This window comes from Falco cherrug, chromosome 4 (genome assembly GCF_023634085.1).
Source record: "Falco cherrug isolate bFalChe1 chromosome 4, bFalChe1.pri, whole genome shotgun sequence".
NCBI classification, from domain to species: Eukaryota; Metazoa; Chordata; class Aves; order Falconiformes; family Falconidae; genus Falco; species Falco cherrug.
Genome location: NC_073700.1, coordinates 55528733 through 55546554, shown reverse-complemented (window position 1 = coordinate 55546554; position 17822 = coordinate 55528733). Strand labels below are relative to the sequence as shown.

The 17822-nt window shown below is 40.6% G+C and overlaps 1 protein-coding gene across 3 annotated transcripts in view; it reads right to left on the bottom strand.

Moving 5' to 3' along the window:
* CRHR2 (corticotropin releasing hormone receptor 2) overlaps positions 1-17822 on the bottom strand; it is a 160229-nt gene that overhangs the window by 17857 nt on the left and 124550 nt on the right. For all 3 annotated transcript variants that reach the window (XM_055710030.1, XM_005442308.3, XM_027809954.2), the window contains 3 exons: positions 5560-5645; positions 2236-2371; positions 456-497 (listed from right to left, as the gene is read on the bottom strand). In XM_055710030.1, the coding sequence (XP_055566005.1) occupies positions 456-497; positions 2236-2371; positions 5560-5645 (264 nt within the window). The remainder of the gene's footprint in view (positions 1-455; positions 498-2235; positions 2372-5559; positions 5646-17822) is intronic.

The following is a 17822-nucleotide window of genomic DNA, read 5'->3' as shown; positions in this document are numbered from 1 at the left end:
TGCAACAGGCATTGATCACTCAGATATCCACACAGAAAAAAACCAACTTGCTCAACTCAGCATGGCAATTATAAAAATGGGTCACCTGCAGCATATCCTTAACAACAGCCCAGCTCAGAAGTAATGCTCATGTATGCACAGAAATCATATTTGCAATGAATAAGAAACTTCAAAGAAGTCTTAATATGAAGAACAAATATTTTATAATTTAAGAAGACTACTTTTCCTCTGCCCTGACCTTCCAGGCAAGAACCTGAATTTGATAAAGCTTTGTGAATAAAGGACATGGACAAAAAGGGCTGGGAAATTCAGATGCACGCTACCTGAAACTTCTCCAAGAGCAACAGACTGATGGGACGATGACCCCATGTAAAAAAACCTCATGTTTAGCAGGCATTCAAGTAAGTTCCACCTCCCAAGAATGAATTACACTGACAGAAGGGGACACTACTTACCTCACCATTCAAGAAGCAGTAAAATACTGACACAAAGAAACCCTGGAAAGAATAGAAAGCAGTTAATTATTAGACATGTATTTTAAGATGCAGAATCAGGGACTGAGCTTTATCCTGGGATCATCCCAAGCAAAACTATAATATTGTTGAGATCATCCACTTCTAGTCAGATGAAATCTTTGCCCAAAAACTTCATGAGAAAATACTAAGTGACTTGCAGCTCACAGGTGAGACATGAGAACTAGGATCTAGACAGCTGTCCACGGATAAAGGGGTTTGCCACTTCAGCTATGCTAAAGCGCATCTACAGCTGCCAGCTGCCACCCCAGAATGGTACAGACCCCTCACAGACACTATGTCATGCCTGCCAGCTCTACGTGATGTCTCAGACACAGGGGATGTCAAACGGCCTTAGATGGTCTTGTGTGAGCAAGTGTATCATCAGGGTGCTTGCATTCTTCTGATCTGAATTGCTGTGTGGAATCTGCGGACAGCAGTGTCTAGACTCCTGTAATGACTGCAAAGATTGTAATGACTAAACTGGAAGCTCAGATGACAACATGATGACAGTTTCATCTCTACACCTGTGAGCAGAATCCTACCCATTTTACTTTAAGCAATGGGCTGTAATTATTGTCACCATAAAGAAGGGAATATCTGTGCTTTCTTTCTTACTTATGTCTTCGTAACATGATAAAATAACCAGTGCAGCATTTTTTGAGACAGTGAGCATCAGCAGATATAAAATACAATTAATCTTAGGGAGTGAAAAGTGTGGATTAGTTCACTGATAAAGGCTAAAGTTCCTTTTTTCTCATAGATTGAAAGGGTAATTTTTCATTTTGGATATTCAGTTGTGGTTTCTGGTGGGATGCTCTGTGTTTCAAAGCTAAACATGCAATCAGTAAAAACAGTAATCAAAAGATCAAAACTTTTGTAATCCATAAGCACAGAATTGGCTTGACAGAATGTGTGCTCTATATTTGTATTGGTATCCTGGGTAACAGAGTGCTTGTTCCTCCACATATCAGAGGGAAAACATTAATGTCAAACCCAGTTCCACCCTAGTTCAAGAAGGTCTTTAAGCAGAGGTAAAGCTGCAGGACACACCTAAGCAGACTAAACACCATTCAGGGTCTTCAGCCAGTTTTGGTTTTGTATCAAATCCAGAAACCTGGGGCAATTACTTACTTTCCACTGCCTTTTACATCCTGGCAGAACTCCTGTTGAATTCAGGGGAGGGAGGAGACAGGGTATGAGTTCTCAGTTGGTATGGTCTCATGGCTGAGTGTATGCACCATTGCAGGAGTGAAAGGCTGGGCAATACAGCTAATGTCTCAATCAAGCAAGTCCAATAGGTAGGAGTTGTTTCCCTTTGTTTTAGCAACATCTAGTCTAAGTCTCGGAGGGCTCACTGTGTGCTCTGTGAAGAGAGAGGTACCTTGGGAGGGTGATTCATCATCCTCTCTCAGGCAGTTTAGGACAGAATTAAACATCATCTCTCTCCATAGACTTTAGATGGAGCCCAGGTGAGAAGCTGTAGCTATAGACTGAACATAGTACTGATGTTAAGGGAGATTAATCCCTCCACTACATGTCTGAGAGGAGATCTCCACTCCATATAACATACTTATATATCCATTATGCACGCGTGAACAAAGCTGAGCTATTTTCAACTAATATTTCTGTCATTGACTTCATTGCCATAAGTTTCATGGCTGAAAAGCACTGATGATCCTTTCAGCAGTAGCTGATTCTAGCTGTAAACTTGTTATCTTACCTGAAAAGACTGCAGGAAGGAATTGAAATAGATGAAAACAATCTGGGAAATGTCATCTTCACCAGGGTTGACAAAGAAAAGCATGTAGGTGATGCCCAGCAAGGGCAGAAGAACTAACGTTGCCTTGACTGCCTTCCTGGGGACAAGAAACAGAAAACACAAGTGAACACACAAAAGAACAACTGTGTTATCTGAACCACTGTACATTGACCCAAACCAAATAAATCACTTCGTCAGTGGAGAGAGGGATGAGTCTCAGAGCAATTGAAAGGGAAGTGAAGTACCTACATCAGCTAGAGAGGGAACTTAGATGCCTCCTTAAGACAGTTCAGCACCTGCACATGTCAAACAGGGTGAGAAGAAAACAAAAGGATGGCCTAAGACTTGTCTCCTCAGGGCTGTCCAATACGTACAGTCAACTGGAGGAAGGAAGTATTTTAAGAAAGAAATTCACATCTGTCTAGTGTCTAACATAGCGAATGGAGTTAGGGAACACAAGTACTCCCTGCAGGTACTTCCATCTTTTGAGGCATGCTGCTAGAGCATTTGAGGGTAGCAGTGGGAGGTTGTATTTGCACAATGGCCAAATAATTTGAGATTTTTCCCAGGAGGACATCCAAGTTTTAGACACTTCTCAGCCTGCCTGTACAGGAACAGTCCCAAGATTTGTGGCCAGCTTATTGTGTAACTCAGGATGGAGGCTCCTAGTGTCCTCATGCAATGAAGAACAAAAGCTTCTTAGTGCTGAGGAGAGGATATTTAGGAGGGAGCCCATGGGAACCCATGTCAGAAAGGCTGGGTAGAATTTAGCAGAGGAGCACAGAAAGAGTGACAGCTGCAGGGGTGGGCTGTGAAGCCACAGGTGAGTTTGATAGTTCACACTCAGTACCTGACCACTTGGAGAAATGTGTTCTGGGAAAGCCTTTGCCTTTGAATCCTGCTTTTTGTCCCCACTTTGAATTCCAGGGGAAAAATGGGAACCTTTTTTATACCACTCCCTTTCTCTCTCTTATTCCTCCAGACAGTTTCTGTCCTATCAATGAGGCTTGCATTAGGCTGAAGTCTTGAGATTCTCTGCAGGTTTGATGAGTGATTTCTTAATAGCTCAGGGTGATGTGATAAGTGCACAGTTTAGCTTCTGACCAGGGCAGGACTGCTGTGCCCTGAGACCTGCTCTATGCCCATCTTTTGATTCTGCCTGGAGTGGAAATGCTTTCTTTCTCTCTGCAAAAAGTGCACACTCAGTTGCTTAGGGCTGTCTTATAAATAAACAAGCAGGTGGTGCACAATAAAGTGTAAGTGATTATTAACAGAACTATTAGGGGCTAATCTTTATTATTGGTACTATAATAACGCCTTGGGATGTCAGCTGCAGAACAGCACCTCATTGTGCTAGATACCGTACAAACACAGAAGACTAATTTTGTTAAGCCTGTTTAAACCTTTGTGTAATGCCAAAACAGGTAGATAAAGACAGGTAGGTACACAGGCAGGGGAGCACAAAAACATTGCCAGCATCAGGGTAAAATGAGTGTCTTAACAAAGTAGCTGTCACATCATTTAACACTTGCTTAACTCAGTTTGGACTATTCAGCTTTAGAACAGCGAGGCTTGCCCCAGGCTTTCCTGGAATTACAAGCTTTCCTATTTAGGCTGTGAAAAAGAGGGTTCCTTTTCAGAGCCTGCAGTGAGGATAAGATCACCATCCTCTGTTCAAGGATGGAGGCAGTTACTTTACATTGCCTCAGAGTAGTATCCCTAATGTTCCCTGCAAACTGTGGAAGGTATAAAAACCTACTGAGATTTGAATCAAGACCTTTTCATGCTAGTTTATAGTTTTATGGCACGAAGTTTGAGCACGAAAGAGGGGTATTTTCCCCATGCATTTCTCAGGAAATGTGCAGAGAAGAACCTGAACAAGAAAATCAGACTACTGCATTAACTTCACATTTGTCCCCAAACCACAGACAGGAGTAAAGGAAGGAATCAGGCAAAACAACAAAACCATATTACTGCAACAAAACTGTTTTGTGAAACAGCCTTGACTCCAGAGTCAGGAGGAGGTTGATTTGAGGATGTCAAGATTCAAGCTTTAGCTTGATACACTGCTATTTTATCTAGAAATTATTTAGAGAATTGTGACCAATCTTACTCCACAAAACCTGCATTATTTCCCAGTGTAAGGACCTGTCTGTCCACATATGCTCCAACCATTTTGCATGACACTGGTCAATGGTAAGAGAGGAAGGGCACTCAGCATCTCCTGATCTCTAAGAATTTGCTTTTAGGCTGTTTAGGTTGCTCTAAGTCCACAGTGCTGCCAGAAGGGGCCAGGCCACCTTCCTTCTGCTGCCCTGTGCTAAACGTTCCTGTCCTCTCCTTTCTGCCATGCTGGTCCTTGTGAGGTTGTACAACCGGGGATCTGATCTACCTGAGAACCCACCCCATATAAAGATGATGATTAGCTGAGCATCAGTTCTGTGACACAACCCACTCAGTGGTTACACTGATGCTGGTGCCAGCTTAAGGGGCACAATCACCCTTCATTCCCATATTCTACACTTAAAAAAAAAAAAATATTAAACCTTACCGTAAAAACCTGTATGCACACAGTAATAATCAGTAACGATACTGATATTGACTATAGATATGATATGATTGTTTTGGCCCAGACTCTGTTCTTCTTTTACTTCTGGCTCTGCTAGGATATTAATATGAACAAGGATCTTAATATACATACGCACATGATTTACTGAGAAGTCTTGATATTGTATTGTTCTGCACCTGTGAAGCTAAAGACTGGAACAGAGAAGCAACCTAGTAGGGACTGAACAGTTTTTCACTAATTCTCCAGATTAGCTGAATGAATGGTCTAGTCATCATTGAAATAATTTATGATATATTAATATAATACAGATGGTTGTGTACGAATAGAAATTAATTAAATACCTATCCTCGCTTGAAATCAAATCTTTCAGATTTCATTGGAAGGGGGAAATTTCATGTGTGTTGGAGCATACGCAAACCTGAAGGAGGTGAAGGGGCTGGTGGCAATGGCAGTGTGCGTGTCTGTGCCTGTAAGCCTAGGCTGCGTCGGTTGTTTGGACGCTGAAATGGAGAGGAGAGAAAAAATGCAGGCACACTTTTATGGATAGCCTGCAAAAATAAATACTGTATACATAACCATCTGAACTCAAGGGGCAAGGAAGACACTCTCAGAGATCAACAGTAGCATCTGGAAAGACAAAGATGGGACAAAGGCAGGGCAGGCAAGGCAGGTCTTTGTTAACACCAGAAAACAGCAAGAAGCACCAGCTGACTTACCTGTACTGTATTGTTTCTGAAGTGGTTGAAGCTCTCAGTTTTGTCATTAAAATCCTAACTATGTTAAATAGAAATACAAAATTTATCTGGAAAAGAAGGGAGAGGAAAAAATAAGACCAGTGAGTTGAATAATGGCTTAAAGGATGTAGTATGTTTTAAAAGGCACATTTTGCAGTTCCAACCTGATTGAAAACAACCTCTTGGTTTTACCATTGATTGCAACAGACTCAGAAGTTTACTACAAATACCAGATTACACAGCAAATATGCAACTGCTATTAAAGTTTTCAAATGTTTTCAAACAGCAGTGAAAATGGAATACAAAATTAATGGTCCCAGCAAGGAACTTCTTTTTATTCCCTTTTACTCCTTGCCTGCGTGCCACAAGGAGCTAAGCGTGGGATTTGTTTGGCTGTTTGAATCTGTCAGTGGCTGAGCTCACCCTAGGCTCCCTGCACAGAGCATGTGGCAGCACTCAGCACCGTGCTGCCTTGCTAGGGCAGGCGTTTTGGACCATCCTCCCATCCCACAGCAGGCTGTGATGGTTGGGGAGGGCTCCCCAGACCCAAAGTATGAGGCTGCACTGCAGAGATCTGAATGTGAGTTTGTCACACGGGACTCCCTTTGTATTCGGTGAAGGCTACACATTGCAGTCCACAAGAGGCATTTAAAACAGAGCAGATGAATCATACCTGAAAAAAACATATTTTTTTTGCACTGTCTTTAAAGGTGAGATGATGGATTTATCACTTCCCTTTATAATCTGCTGAGCTAGGTAATTATTATTTCTGCTACAATCTCACCACTGAGAATTAAGATTTGCTCTAATTACTGTTGTAGCATCTGCTAGTGAGTTTCTTATATAAGTGTAAACAGGAAAGAAAAACAACCCCAAACAACTGAAAAGGAGATTCTGATTTGTAGACTGTGATCAGCAGAAGGATTTGGCACCTAGAAGCAAGTTTTATGTTGTTTTCAACACATAAAGTAGGGTAGCTTACAACATACTGTTCTGTCTCAAAATTGTTGATGATCTACACTGTCACAACTACGGAACTGTTATCTCAGGGTGCTGGGGTCACAGCCTAGGCTTCTGAGAAATATTTATCTCACATGAGTTTCCAGAGTCCCAAGGCTCCTGGCATTTCGCATTCTATGAATGGAACAATTTTGTGATAGACTTCCAGCAATTTATGAACACTGTAGCAGAGCTGCAAATTTAAACGTGTTCTCAAAATATGCTCCTTTCTTTTCCATGCAATGTGGTATATTTTAATGATCTAATATCTTGGCATCCATCATATCATTCCCTGTGGTTACTGTAACTTTGTTTATAACAGATGGTGCAATAAGCACCTGAATAGACACTGGGAGACTGGCAACATTGGAAATTGTGTACATTAAACACTTATTACGTGAGATATAAAAATGCTGCTCTAGGAGTTAACAAGTGACATTTTTTGAAATTGTTTCCTTAGCAGAGCAGGGCCTTTGGGACTATAAGAAATGAAACAGCACAGTTTGTATATTTGTTTGTGCTAGAGTTGTCTTTGTCATATTTAAGAGGTTGAAGTCAACTGGTTCTCACTTTATTTATCAGAGGCAAAACCAGCTTCATATCACTGGTTCAACTTAAATCTTAAACTCCTCACAGTGGTGACTGCACCATTCCTCAATACCAGAAAGAGGAATGTCCCGGCAGTCTCTGGCGAGGGGGAGGTGGGTGAGGGTGTCCTTCACCCACAGGGAGAAAAGTTTTGCCTCTGAAATTCTGCTACCAAATCTTGAGGTTCTTCATCAGCTCAGAGCCAGCTTTGGGTTACTTCTATTGAGGATGCAAAAAAGGCACCAGTCCAAAACTTGCCACTTCTGCAATCGTCATGGAAGGTGCCAGATGGAATTACAGACTCTTAGGCAATGGCAAGTTCCAGATATAAGTAGGACTAATCACATAAGATTAACATGATGAACTGGAATGAAGAAAGCATTTCAAGTTTCATGAGTCCTACTCTGATGTGAAAGCAGGGAACTGGAAATTCAAGTCGCCACAGGCTGCATTAGAAAAATTAGGGATTTTGATCCCTGAAATTAAATTGCAAAAGTGTGATTCATCAGTCCAGAAGGAGAATTGCTAGCTGAAAAGTTTGGGGTTACTTCACTAGAAATACTCTTATCCTATATAAATCATTTTTTAATTCTCCCAGTCTTTTCCCTAAGCTCTCGCTACCCAAGGGCTGCAGAAAGAAAACAATGATAACATACAAAAAGGATGTAGCAATACTTCCCACCTAGATTTTCCTGTATGTTTGCACTGATCCCTGGTGACAACTGCTTTGCTCATCTGGTTGGCAGCAGTAATATTGACTCAGTCAAAGCTCACTGCGTACTGTGTGCCAGCAAAAGCTGAGCATCCCAAAGGTGGCCACATTCAGGGAGAGAATTCAACTACCCAAGCACAGACACCAGCACAGCTAAGGGCTGTGGGTGGCACTGGTATATGTGACACAGGGCTGGTAAGGGACCACAGCTGCCTACAGCAGCAACAGGAAGGCAGATACACCAGTGCTTACTTGTAACAAGCTGCCCAGTTGTTATGTGCAAGCCTGCTAGGGACATTATTTCTATAACACTTTCTAGGAGAGAGGAACACTGAGGCCAGAAGAGGGTCATTGGCCACTCACCCAGAGACCTATTCCTGGTTCTTGCATTGAATACATTGTGTATCCTTTGTTGTTGTAGTCTGAGTCCAACTCAGCCTCACGTGGGGCACCAATTGCTGCAGCACAATCAAACTAGTAAACTGCAACAAGGCTTTACCATTGGTCAGATTCTACTGTCTGTGCTGTTATCTCCTTCCTCCAAAGGTCACCCCAACACTGCCCCTCCTCCACCCAACCCCCACTCCCACCATCCTCAGGACTATTTAACCACTTAGCAGGAAGGAGCTACACCTGCACATCATCCATGTCAATCAACCCACTGTCACTGAGGCCAGGCCACAGCTGCATGTTATCAATGCTGATCAACCCACTGCCTTCATCCCTCTACACTTAGTCACTTGGGCAGTGTTCAAGCCTGTGGGCCTGACAACAGACACTAAAATTCACCTGAGGGTGCACTGGATAATCTCTAGTCTGCATTTCAGAGTGCCTGTCACCCTGCCTCTCCATTAATGTTTGTAGTCATGTACTTGTCAACAAGGTGGAGGGTCTCGCAAAATTCTTACTGCTATACTGTTTTCCTTCTATCTTTCTCCTAAAGTTCTCATTTGCTGTGCAATCCTTCACATGCTGGAGAGGAGGCTTTAGGTCTTATGCCTGCAATAAAATGGAATACTCTTGTAGACAGCCCGAATATAGATAACTGTATCTACCCTTGAGCTAGTTACCACCAGCTCCTTTAATAATCACTGGAGAAAAACAGCTACTTTTTTTTTTTTTTTTTACATTATAGTTCCTCCTGTCTATTTGAGACGTTAACTTCAGCATGAGATGACTCCCCATTTTGAAGTGCTTCTTTATGTGACTTGCATAGACAGACCTGTTGGGAGGGCTTATATTATCAGGCTGTATTACAGGGTTGCATTTAGTCACCTAAACAATGACAGTCATTTTGATGCCATGGTGTATCCTGCTGGACTTTAAACTGCTGCTTCAGAACAGCATGGGCTTTCTAGAGGATCTGTATCATCTCTGACAGACTCATGTGGGGCTTTCATCTGAAAAAGTACTATTCACCTATGCTTAGGCAAAAAGATCCCTCCTCTGAGTTAGATTAAATAAGCCCTATCTTGATAGTGTTAACGTTTCCTAATGAAACAATTGTGAATACCAAGTCACAGTGATTTTTCAAAAAGCATGAAGGAACAGAACTTCTATGGCTAATGGTTGGCTGCCTTAACCCATGTGCCACTTTGGTGCTATAGTAATAACTGTCATTTACAGAAAATCTGTTCCACTGCTCACCTAAGGCTCCAGAAACACTGATCCCAAATTCCACTTTATCTAACCGCAGAAACAAACTCATACCTGGGAATTATATTTCCTATTCTGATCCTCATAAATGGCTGCTCTGTAAATAGCAAACATGGATCCAAATTTCTCTGGATTCTTAGGGAGGGTCCCAAGTTTAAACTGGCCCAACTGCAGACCTGACGCTTATGCACACAATTACACTTTGCTAGCATTTAATAAATTAAAGTGTCCATCAAAGCCCTGGTAAGGGCTTGTCACCTAAGGAGAAAAGCAAAACCTGACACCCAGTCACCATGCAGTCTCCATGCGTACCCTGATGTGTAAAGAAAGAGTGTGAGGACAAATACCCAATGACACTGCCCAAGTACAGCATCCTAGCTTTCAGCAACAGGCAATGGAGGACTTTTTGAGACAGGCATTAGAGACTCATCTCCGTGCCTCACTGAGCTTTTCCTTCCTGAATGGGTCTAATCCATTAACTCAACTTCCTATTGGTTTCATCTTTACAACACCCAGTGTCAGTGAGTACTGCCCTTTAGCAGTTCATGAAGGAGAGGGAGGAAAATTTGAAAAGAAAATAAATTTGCCTGAAAAGCAAAGAGAAACCTGTTCCAAGAGAAGGTTGGAAGGAGGTTTCTTGGAGAAACCTCCAAGAGAAGGAGGGCAGAAAAAAGTAACATCCAAATTTGGTCTGTCTTTCCCTCCAAACCAGAGTCTTGCTTTTTCAAAAGGGCTGGTAAATGGGACGGGGGAAGCAGAGCATCTTGGGCTGGCTGGAAGGTACTGGAAAAACAAGTCATAGATATCAGCCCAAGAGGCGGCGGTAGGGATGCAAGTCAGGAGAATTCTATGGCCTTTTTATGCATAAAGTAAGATCAGAAAAATCATTCATATCTCCTTCTGGCTTTCAAATCTATGAATAATGTATGCAGCTCTTTGGAGGCTTGGTTTTCCACTTTCTCACAGGGCTGCTTTCCACAGCTGTTGCTGCACCAGGACAAGACCGGAGCACAACCTTTGGCTTGTTGCATACAAAGCTCCTGTTACTGGCTTCATCCCACAGGCCCCTCCAGGAAAAAGAGTAACTAATTCTTCCCCATTCTAGATTAGTTACCTAAGTGAGAAAACTGAAGTGACTTGGCCTTTCCTGTAAAGCGATTCCATCACACGAGGATAAGAAGAATAAAAGCATAAGGAGCTGAGTTGAATTGACATAATTTCATTTTAGATTACTTCCAGGCAGCTGGTTATCCCAGGCTCTATTTATATTCAGTGGAGAGAAACAAGGACTTTTCAACATTGGTTCATTTGACATATTTGAAATGAGTTTCAGGATAAATAGTGCTTGGACTTAAACCAACTGCCCACACAAATCATCCAGTGATTTTCAGATCACCCAGGGGTATCTCACCTGAGCTTCAACTGAATGAATGTGGCTGTATCTACCAGGGATCTGTGACATTATATTGTATGAAAGCTTAAAAAACACGTTTTGGGGCACCAACACCAAAGGTTCCCTTTTGTCTCTATCAAGGTTTCTCTAGGAGAACTTTAAGACTTGAACAGGAAACTTTGCAAAGGCAATGCTTAGCAAGCAAAAAATTCCAAGGCAAAAGATGCAAATGCGGTAACATCATAATATCTATTTCTGGGTTTGCCTACTAGAAACAAATTTCAGTGTGTTCAGTTTTAACGCATTCTTTTAAAAGAACACTCCTTCACTTCAGAAAGACATTTGGCTCAGTACAACCTTTTAGTAGCCCTCAAAGAGGTCTAAGCTGAAGATCAGCTCTCACTGCATAATGAGATAGATTTTTATTGTCCATTTGTCCACACTGGGCCTGATACCACAGCTCATAGGGATGATAGCCTGGGTTTGCTCAGGACAGAAGGCACAACCTGGGAATCAAAGAGGGAACAGGCTGCTGCACACAGCCTGCAAAAGTTTTTGAATGTTTTTGAAATGAAAATGGAGCTATTTTCTCATCTGGAGAGAATTCAAACAGTTCTAGTGACTACCAGATTGTTTCTGATTCACAATCAAAGCAAATGAAGCCTCTGGTGTTTATTCCTTATATATATGTAGTAGCATTTCAATGGAAGAAAGTTCTTACTACTGCAAAGTGAGTTTTCCTAGAAAATAGCCTCTGTACTGTATCTAGCACAGTACACAATAATTTGTTAAGGACTTTCTCGTCATTATTGGAGCTCTGTGTCAACAAATCAATTTATCTCAGAACTTGACAGCTCTAACAAAATGCACACATCAGTTCCATACAGGGAGACTGATGAATGGACATTCAAGAGAAGTACAGATGACAGGCAGTGCATCCTTTTTATTTATCTTTAATCTCACTTGATACTTTTAATAATTTCTGTTTATAGATTTTTTTCTGCTTCATAATGGAAAATAGAACTAAGGATTTTTCCCTTGATACATGTTGATCGAGAAAATTAATCTAAAGGTGAGGTCTTGAAGACAGAATAAAACAGCTTACTTGTTAGTCTTTTATATATGATGAGAGTGCTGAGAATATCATTGCTGGAATAAGACCCTTTCCAACTGCAGATGGGAAAGAAGTAGCTTTCGTATCTTGCCAGGGCTTTGGAAGTTTAGTGTTTCCATCTCTAAATTGAGATGAAAATTCAGAGCCCCAAAATGGAGTTATAAGCCAGTGATTTAAAAGCATTTGGACCATCTGTTTTGGCACTGATCAGTTATAATCTGAACATACAAACCCAGAAGCTCTTTTGAACCAAAATAAACCTTTCAGTGAAAGATTTTGGTCACAAGAACTTTCTGTCATAAAACCCAAACTCCATTTGAGAGGAAATTTATCTCCCTCAGTGAGATGAAATAGCCAGAATATTCCCAGATGCACAAAAGAGGGAATGCTGACAAAGAAGTGAAAGTTTCTTTGCAGTTTTCCTTGAGTTCAGGAGTTTAAATGGGAAGTCATTAAGCTCTTACCCTTCTCTTTTGAGAGTTTAATGGGCAACTAGCATTTATTTTGCTCATTCCTGTTGGGCTTTCTATTTTATGCTTCACAGAAAGCTTGTAATTCTGTGATTCCTAGAATGTTTGCTTCTCTTCACTACCAGGAAACATAAATATTATTCTATTTAGACTTTGCATTTTTATGCAGTTTGGTATAAACAATCCCAAGATTAAATAACTCAAATTGGCATCAGAGCAGTCATTTTTGCTGGAGCATTATATACGGTCATCCTGACCTCAACTGAATAGTCTGCCAGTTTATTAGTGCCTTGTTTTAATTGTGCTATCCTACTGTCCTGACATGATACTCAGTCAGGGAATTTTATTACACAAGTTTCCCTTTCAAAAGTCACAGGCATGACAATGACTCCCTTTGGCATACAGGGAAGTGCTGGAAAATCAGGAATAATGAGATGTGATTAAGAAGAGCAAGGCATAATGTGGTGGATGGTCATGATCAGCGAGACTGTGTAAGAGACTTCCTAGAGCAGCAGTGAAAGACCAACCCTCCCGGCAAGCAGAGCAGGACTATACACATCCTGAAGATTATACAGGATGGAGTCATGTTTTGGTGGGGAAGGGAGAGAGTGGTAAATGAGCAGACAGCTTCCTTAACTGGTGTCTGTGTTACACATCAGCACACAGACCCTTGCCTCTGCCCACACTGTCACCTAAACCGAAGTTCAAACGCAACTCCAGTCCTAGCTGGGATCATGCCATTTCCTCACTAGAGCCCTGCATCACGCATGAACATGTTCACAGCCTCTTTTCCAATCTTATAAGCCCATCTGTGATCCTCTTAAGACTTCGCTGGTCCTTCTGTCTCTCCTGAATCACCTTGTATTGAAAAAGCTTTGTTAAAAAACTGCGGGTCACTGCCCAGCCAAGTCAGCTACCATGGGGTCTCCAGTCACATGTGACCCAACAGAGCTCTTCTCCAACTATCTCACTTGACAAGCCAGGAACACACTGAATGTTGCAACACCAGTAAACACATACCCTTGCAAAAATAACAACGGCATGCAGGGAGTTCCTGCCTGGGCTGAGTGATAGCCCCTTGACAATGAACTAATCACACCAGCACACTGAAAATCACCGAGATGGCACGACAGCCTAAACCATGGGCATACTACCGTGACTAGTCCACCTGGCAGCAATCCAGGCTGGGCAAGTTTAAGTTGCCTTGTGTTGACAGTACAAATCATAAGAGAAGACTCAAGAGAGATTCTTCCTCCAAAGAGGAACCATCCAGCAACTCACTGATGAAATGTGATTTCCTATCTGGAAAGTACTCTGAATATGACTTGACAGAATGAATTTTGGACAAAGTTTTCTGGGCAACCGCTGCTGGTCACATGAGTTTCTTATTGGAATATCTCCGTGGAATATCTCACAAACTGAATTAGAAATGATAGAAAGAAAGAGACATTGTAGGAGTGTACACGGTATTGAACACCTTGTTTGACACTACTGAATCCACAGCTATAAAATGTAAACAAAAAGATAATAATAGCAATGATGGCAGAATTGGAGATAAATTCTGGATGGACCGTAATCAAATTAGCATATTATCTTTATCCTATGTGTAGCTATGACAGCATGCTTGCAAACCAGTGGAAATTATGATAAATGTTTTGTAAGAAATACTAAGGGATGTAAACAGTTTGCAGGTCATGAGCTACAACCTTGGTAGCAGTGGAAGAACTGGGAATCTGTAGAGAGAATTAGATTGAAACAGCACAATAGGAAAACTATCGGCTATCCTGTGGCCCAGGAAAAAAAAAAAAAAAGCCAGTCATATAGGAAGGAGAAGGGAAAAGGAAAAAGATATATTAATAATAATAACAACAACAACAACCACCAATACTACTACTACTAATACTACTACTAGTTCTCAGTCTCTGAACAGAACAATGCAGAAGTGGAAGCATAAGTGTGAAGAGAGCACAGACTAACAAAATACGCAGAGAAGCAGTTATATCAGCAAGGAAGATGGTTGCACAGAACTAGGGAATGTTTTTCAGAAAAAAATAAAAAGGAAATGCATACAGATTTATACCTAGGTACAATGCTTCCAAATATAAAATGGCAAGTGAAAAAACCTTTATGACTTTTTTAAAAGATCAAAAGGAAGGAACTTTAGCAATGTGGATTGCAATATTTTGAGTGGAGCATTACTGTCAAGTGTCCTGGTTTTGACTGAGATAGAGTTAATTTTCTTCCTAGTTGCTGGTACAGTGCTTTGGGTTTGGACTTAGTAGGAGAATAAAGTTGATAACACACTGATGTTTCAGTTGTCACTAAGCAGCACGTACTCTAAGTCAAGGGCTTTTCAGTTTCCCGTGCTCTGCCAGTGAGGAGGTACACAAGAAGCTGGGAGGGAGCAGAGTCAGGACAACTGATCCAGGGGAGCCAAAGCATCAAGCAAAAGGAAGCGAAGATCAAGATTAAGATGCACTACAAATTTTATCTATTGGAATATATCAGAAAAGGACGGATTCTATAAATATTAAGTTGCTTAATGAACCTATTTCCTCTACCTGCAATACTCCTAAAGGTATATTGGAAAAAGATGTCTGTAACAGGATAGCAGAAAGATGGCTCTGCTCTTCAGAAGTGTAAATGCCTTTGTGGTGTTAGGATAATCATGGAAAAGCAGGCAGCAGCACATTTCAAGAAAAAAATATATGTGTGAACACTACAGTATTGTTACACTGATAAACTAGGACATGAGATGGGAAGAATTACTGAGTCAACTCCTATAGCTATTGTAAATAGTTGGATTGAAACATCCTTTGCACAAGTGGGCAATATCACATAAATTTTTACTATGCCCTCACTTTTATTGGAAAATAGTTACTGAAGCATACTTCGGTGAGTGCTAGAAGTCTTGTTAGCTTATGTCATTTATGACAATTTCCTTTTTTGTCAATAATACTAATAAGCTTAAGTACCTCCACTCTCCTCTGTGATATAAAAAACACCATATCTTTCCACAGTATTGGCTTTGAAAAACTAAACAAACTCAAATATTTACTGAAACTCTTTTTATGACATGGTCTTCCAGAACATCAGCCAGTGACTGCTACATACAAGATATTGCTCTATCCCATAACCTGAAGCTGCGTTGGAGCTGGACAAATTCTTTGCAAGCACTCTAAAGAAAATAATTTATAGAAATAAGGTGTAAGGAGGAAGAATTACATGGTTTGTGAAGTCCTCTGAAAGTCAGCATGGGGACAAGAGAGATCCAGCAGTCCACTCAGGTTTCTCAAAGCAATTAAAATTCGTTTCTCTAAAGGCTCCTATAGAAATGTGGTTGTTAGAAGTTTGGAGGGAAGAGCATTATGATAGAAACACAAGAAAGAAAGGGTAGCAATATAGATTTATATAGTCTGTTTTCTCAATGGAGAGAGGCTACTGATAGATCTGTGCTGTTTTACAGAGACCTGAGTGATCTATAAAAGGGAATGAAGGGCAGGCTACAAGGTTTTTAGTTACACTTAGCTATTCAGGATAGCATAAATAAAGGCTGATTGCAAATTGCTGTACAGGGACTCACAAAACTAAGTGACCAGGCAATAAAATGGCACATGAAATCACATGATATAAAGGTAACACAATGTGGAAGTAAAGCGATCTTTGCATGAAGAGTTATGAGCTCTGGGTATTTTCATTTACAAAAGAAATGTTGGAATTACACCTGGCTCCCTGAAAACTTCACCTCAGTTCCCAGCAGTACTCAAGAAAGGAAACAAAAAATGTTTGGAATTACCAAAGAAAAAGAAAATAAAACAGACCACAGGATGCTGCTACAAAAATCCATTTGTGTTGTCACACCTTGAGTACTGGGGCAAGCTTTGATCTTGCCATCACAAAAATGCTGTCATTAATGATTAGCACATCACAAAGACCACTTCAGTACATGTGGCAGCTGTCTCCTGAACAAAATTCTACAATGCAATAAGGACAAGCCCATCTTCTTAAGGACACTTAACTCTTCTACAGCACTTGTCATCCAGGAATCTCAAAGCATTTTACAAAGGAAGGTAAGTATCATTAAGCCTGCTTTATAGTTGGGGAAACTGAGACCCAAAGCAGCAATCTAACTTGTTGAAAAGTGAATAGCTGATGAAGGCAGAGACAGAAATGAACTCCACCTCTTCCTATCAGCTCATATACCCACTTATACCAGCAGTTAATTGAATGTGGTGAATTATTTTCAGAGACAAAAAAAGCAGAGGTTAGAAAACTGTTCAGTTTTCAAGCACAAGAGAAAAAAAAATCTATTAAAGCTGAATGTAAGGTTTGAGAAAACCTAAATATTTGATCTGCCTGTTCAAAAAACTGAAAATGTAATACATTTTAGCTCTGACAAATATTGCAGAGCAGTTCATATCTGGGGTCAATTCACAACAGTATTTATTGACAAAAAAAGCAGCCCAGTTAACTGCCTCCAGTGCCTATCTGCTGAGGTTCATTCTCTGATCTTGCTGTGTTTTCATGGTTCACCGGTTCTTTGACAGAGATTACATTTAAAATTGCACATAAGAAAGGTATTTTTCTTAATAAAATCAGGCTGAAATTCAGTTCCCTGGCATGTATTTCCAACTCTTTGTCCTTTATTTACCTTCAGAGAGGGATGTATGATCAAAACTTGGTTATGCCAGTCTGAGGAAAGATACCAGAATTTTAAAAAACACTAATTTGAAAAATTAGTGAAATGTTGTGAATATACTTATTAGTAAATATACTTAGTGAAAATACTTAACACAGTGTGTTTTTCTAGTGCTATCAGAAACTGAATTTCAAAGCATCCAATATACTGAATGGTTAGATCTCTCCTGGGATATGTTGAAGTCAAAATCCATTCAGGAATGAAACAAAGGATGATTACCTACATTTTCTCCCTCACATTTTTGTCAATAAAAGTACAGGTTTCTCACTCAATATTCAGGATCAGCATTTATACCCGGTTTCCTTTGCCTCTGAAATTGTCTCTGAAATTGTTTCCCCATTTTCAGCCCAAGACAATGTTCAAGTTTCTTGGGAAGTAGGAAAGCAATCAAACAAATCTATTGCACTGTTCAAGGTTTTTGTACCCTGAGATATAACAGAGAATAATATGGTTTAAAGATGGACTTGAGTATTGCTACTGTGACAAATGGACTTTATTTCTGGCCAATCTTTATTTCTTAGTGAGGATTAGAATTCCTGCATGACGTGTTTCTTGGTGTTATACTACCTTGGGCTGCAGCAGTTAAATGCATGGAGGCAAGAAAATGCGACAAA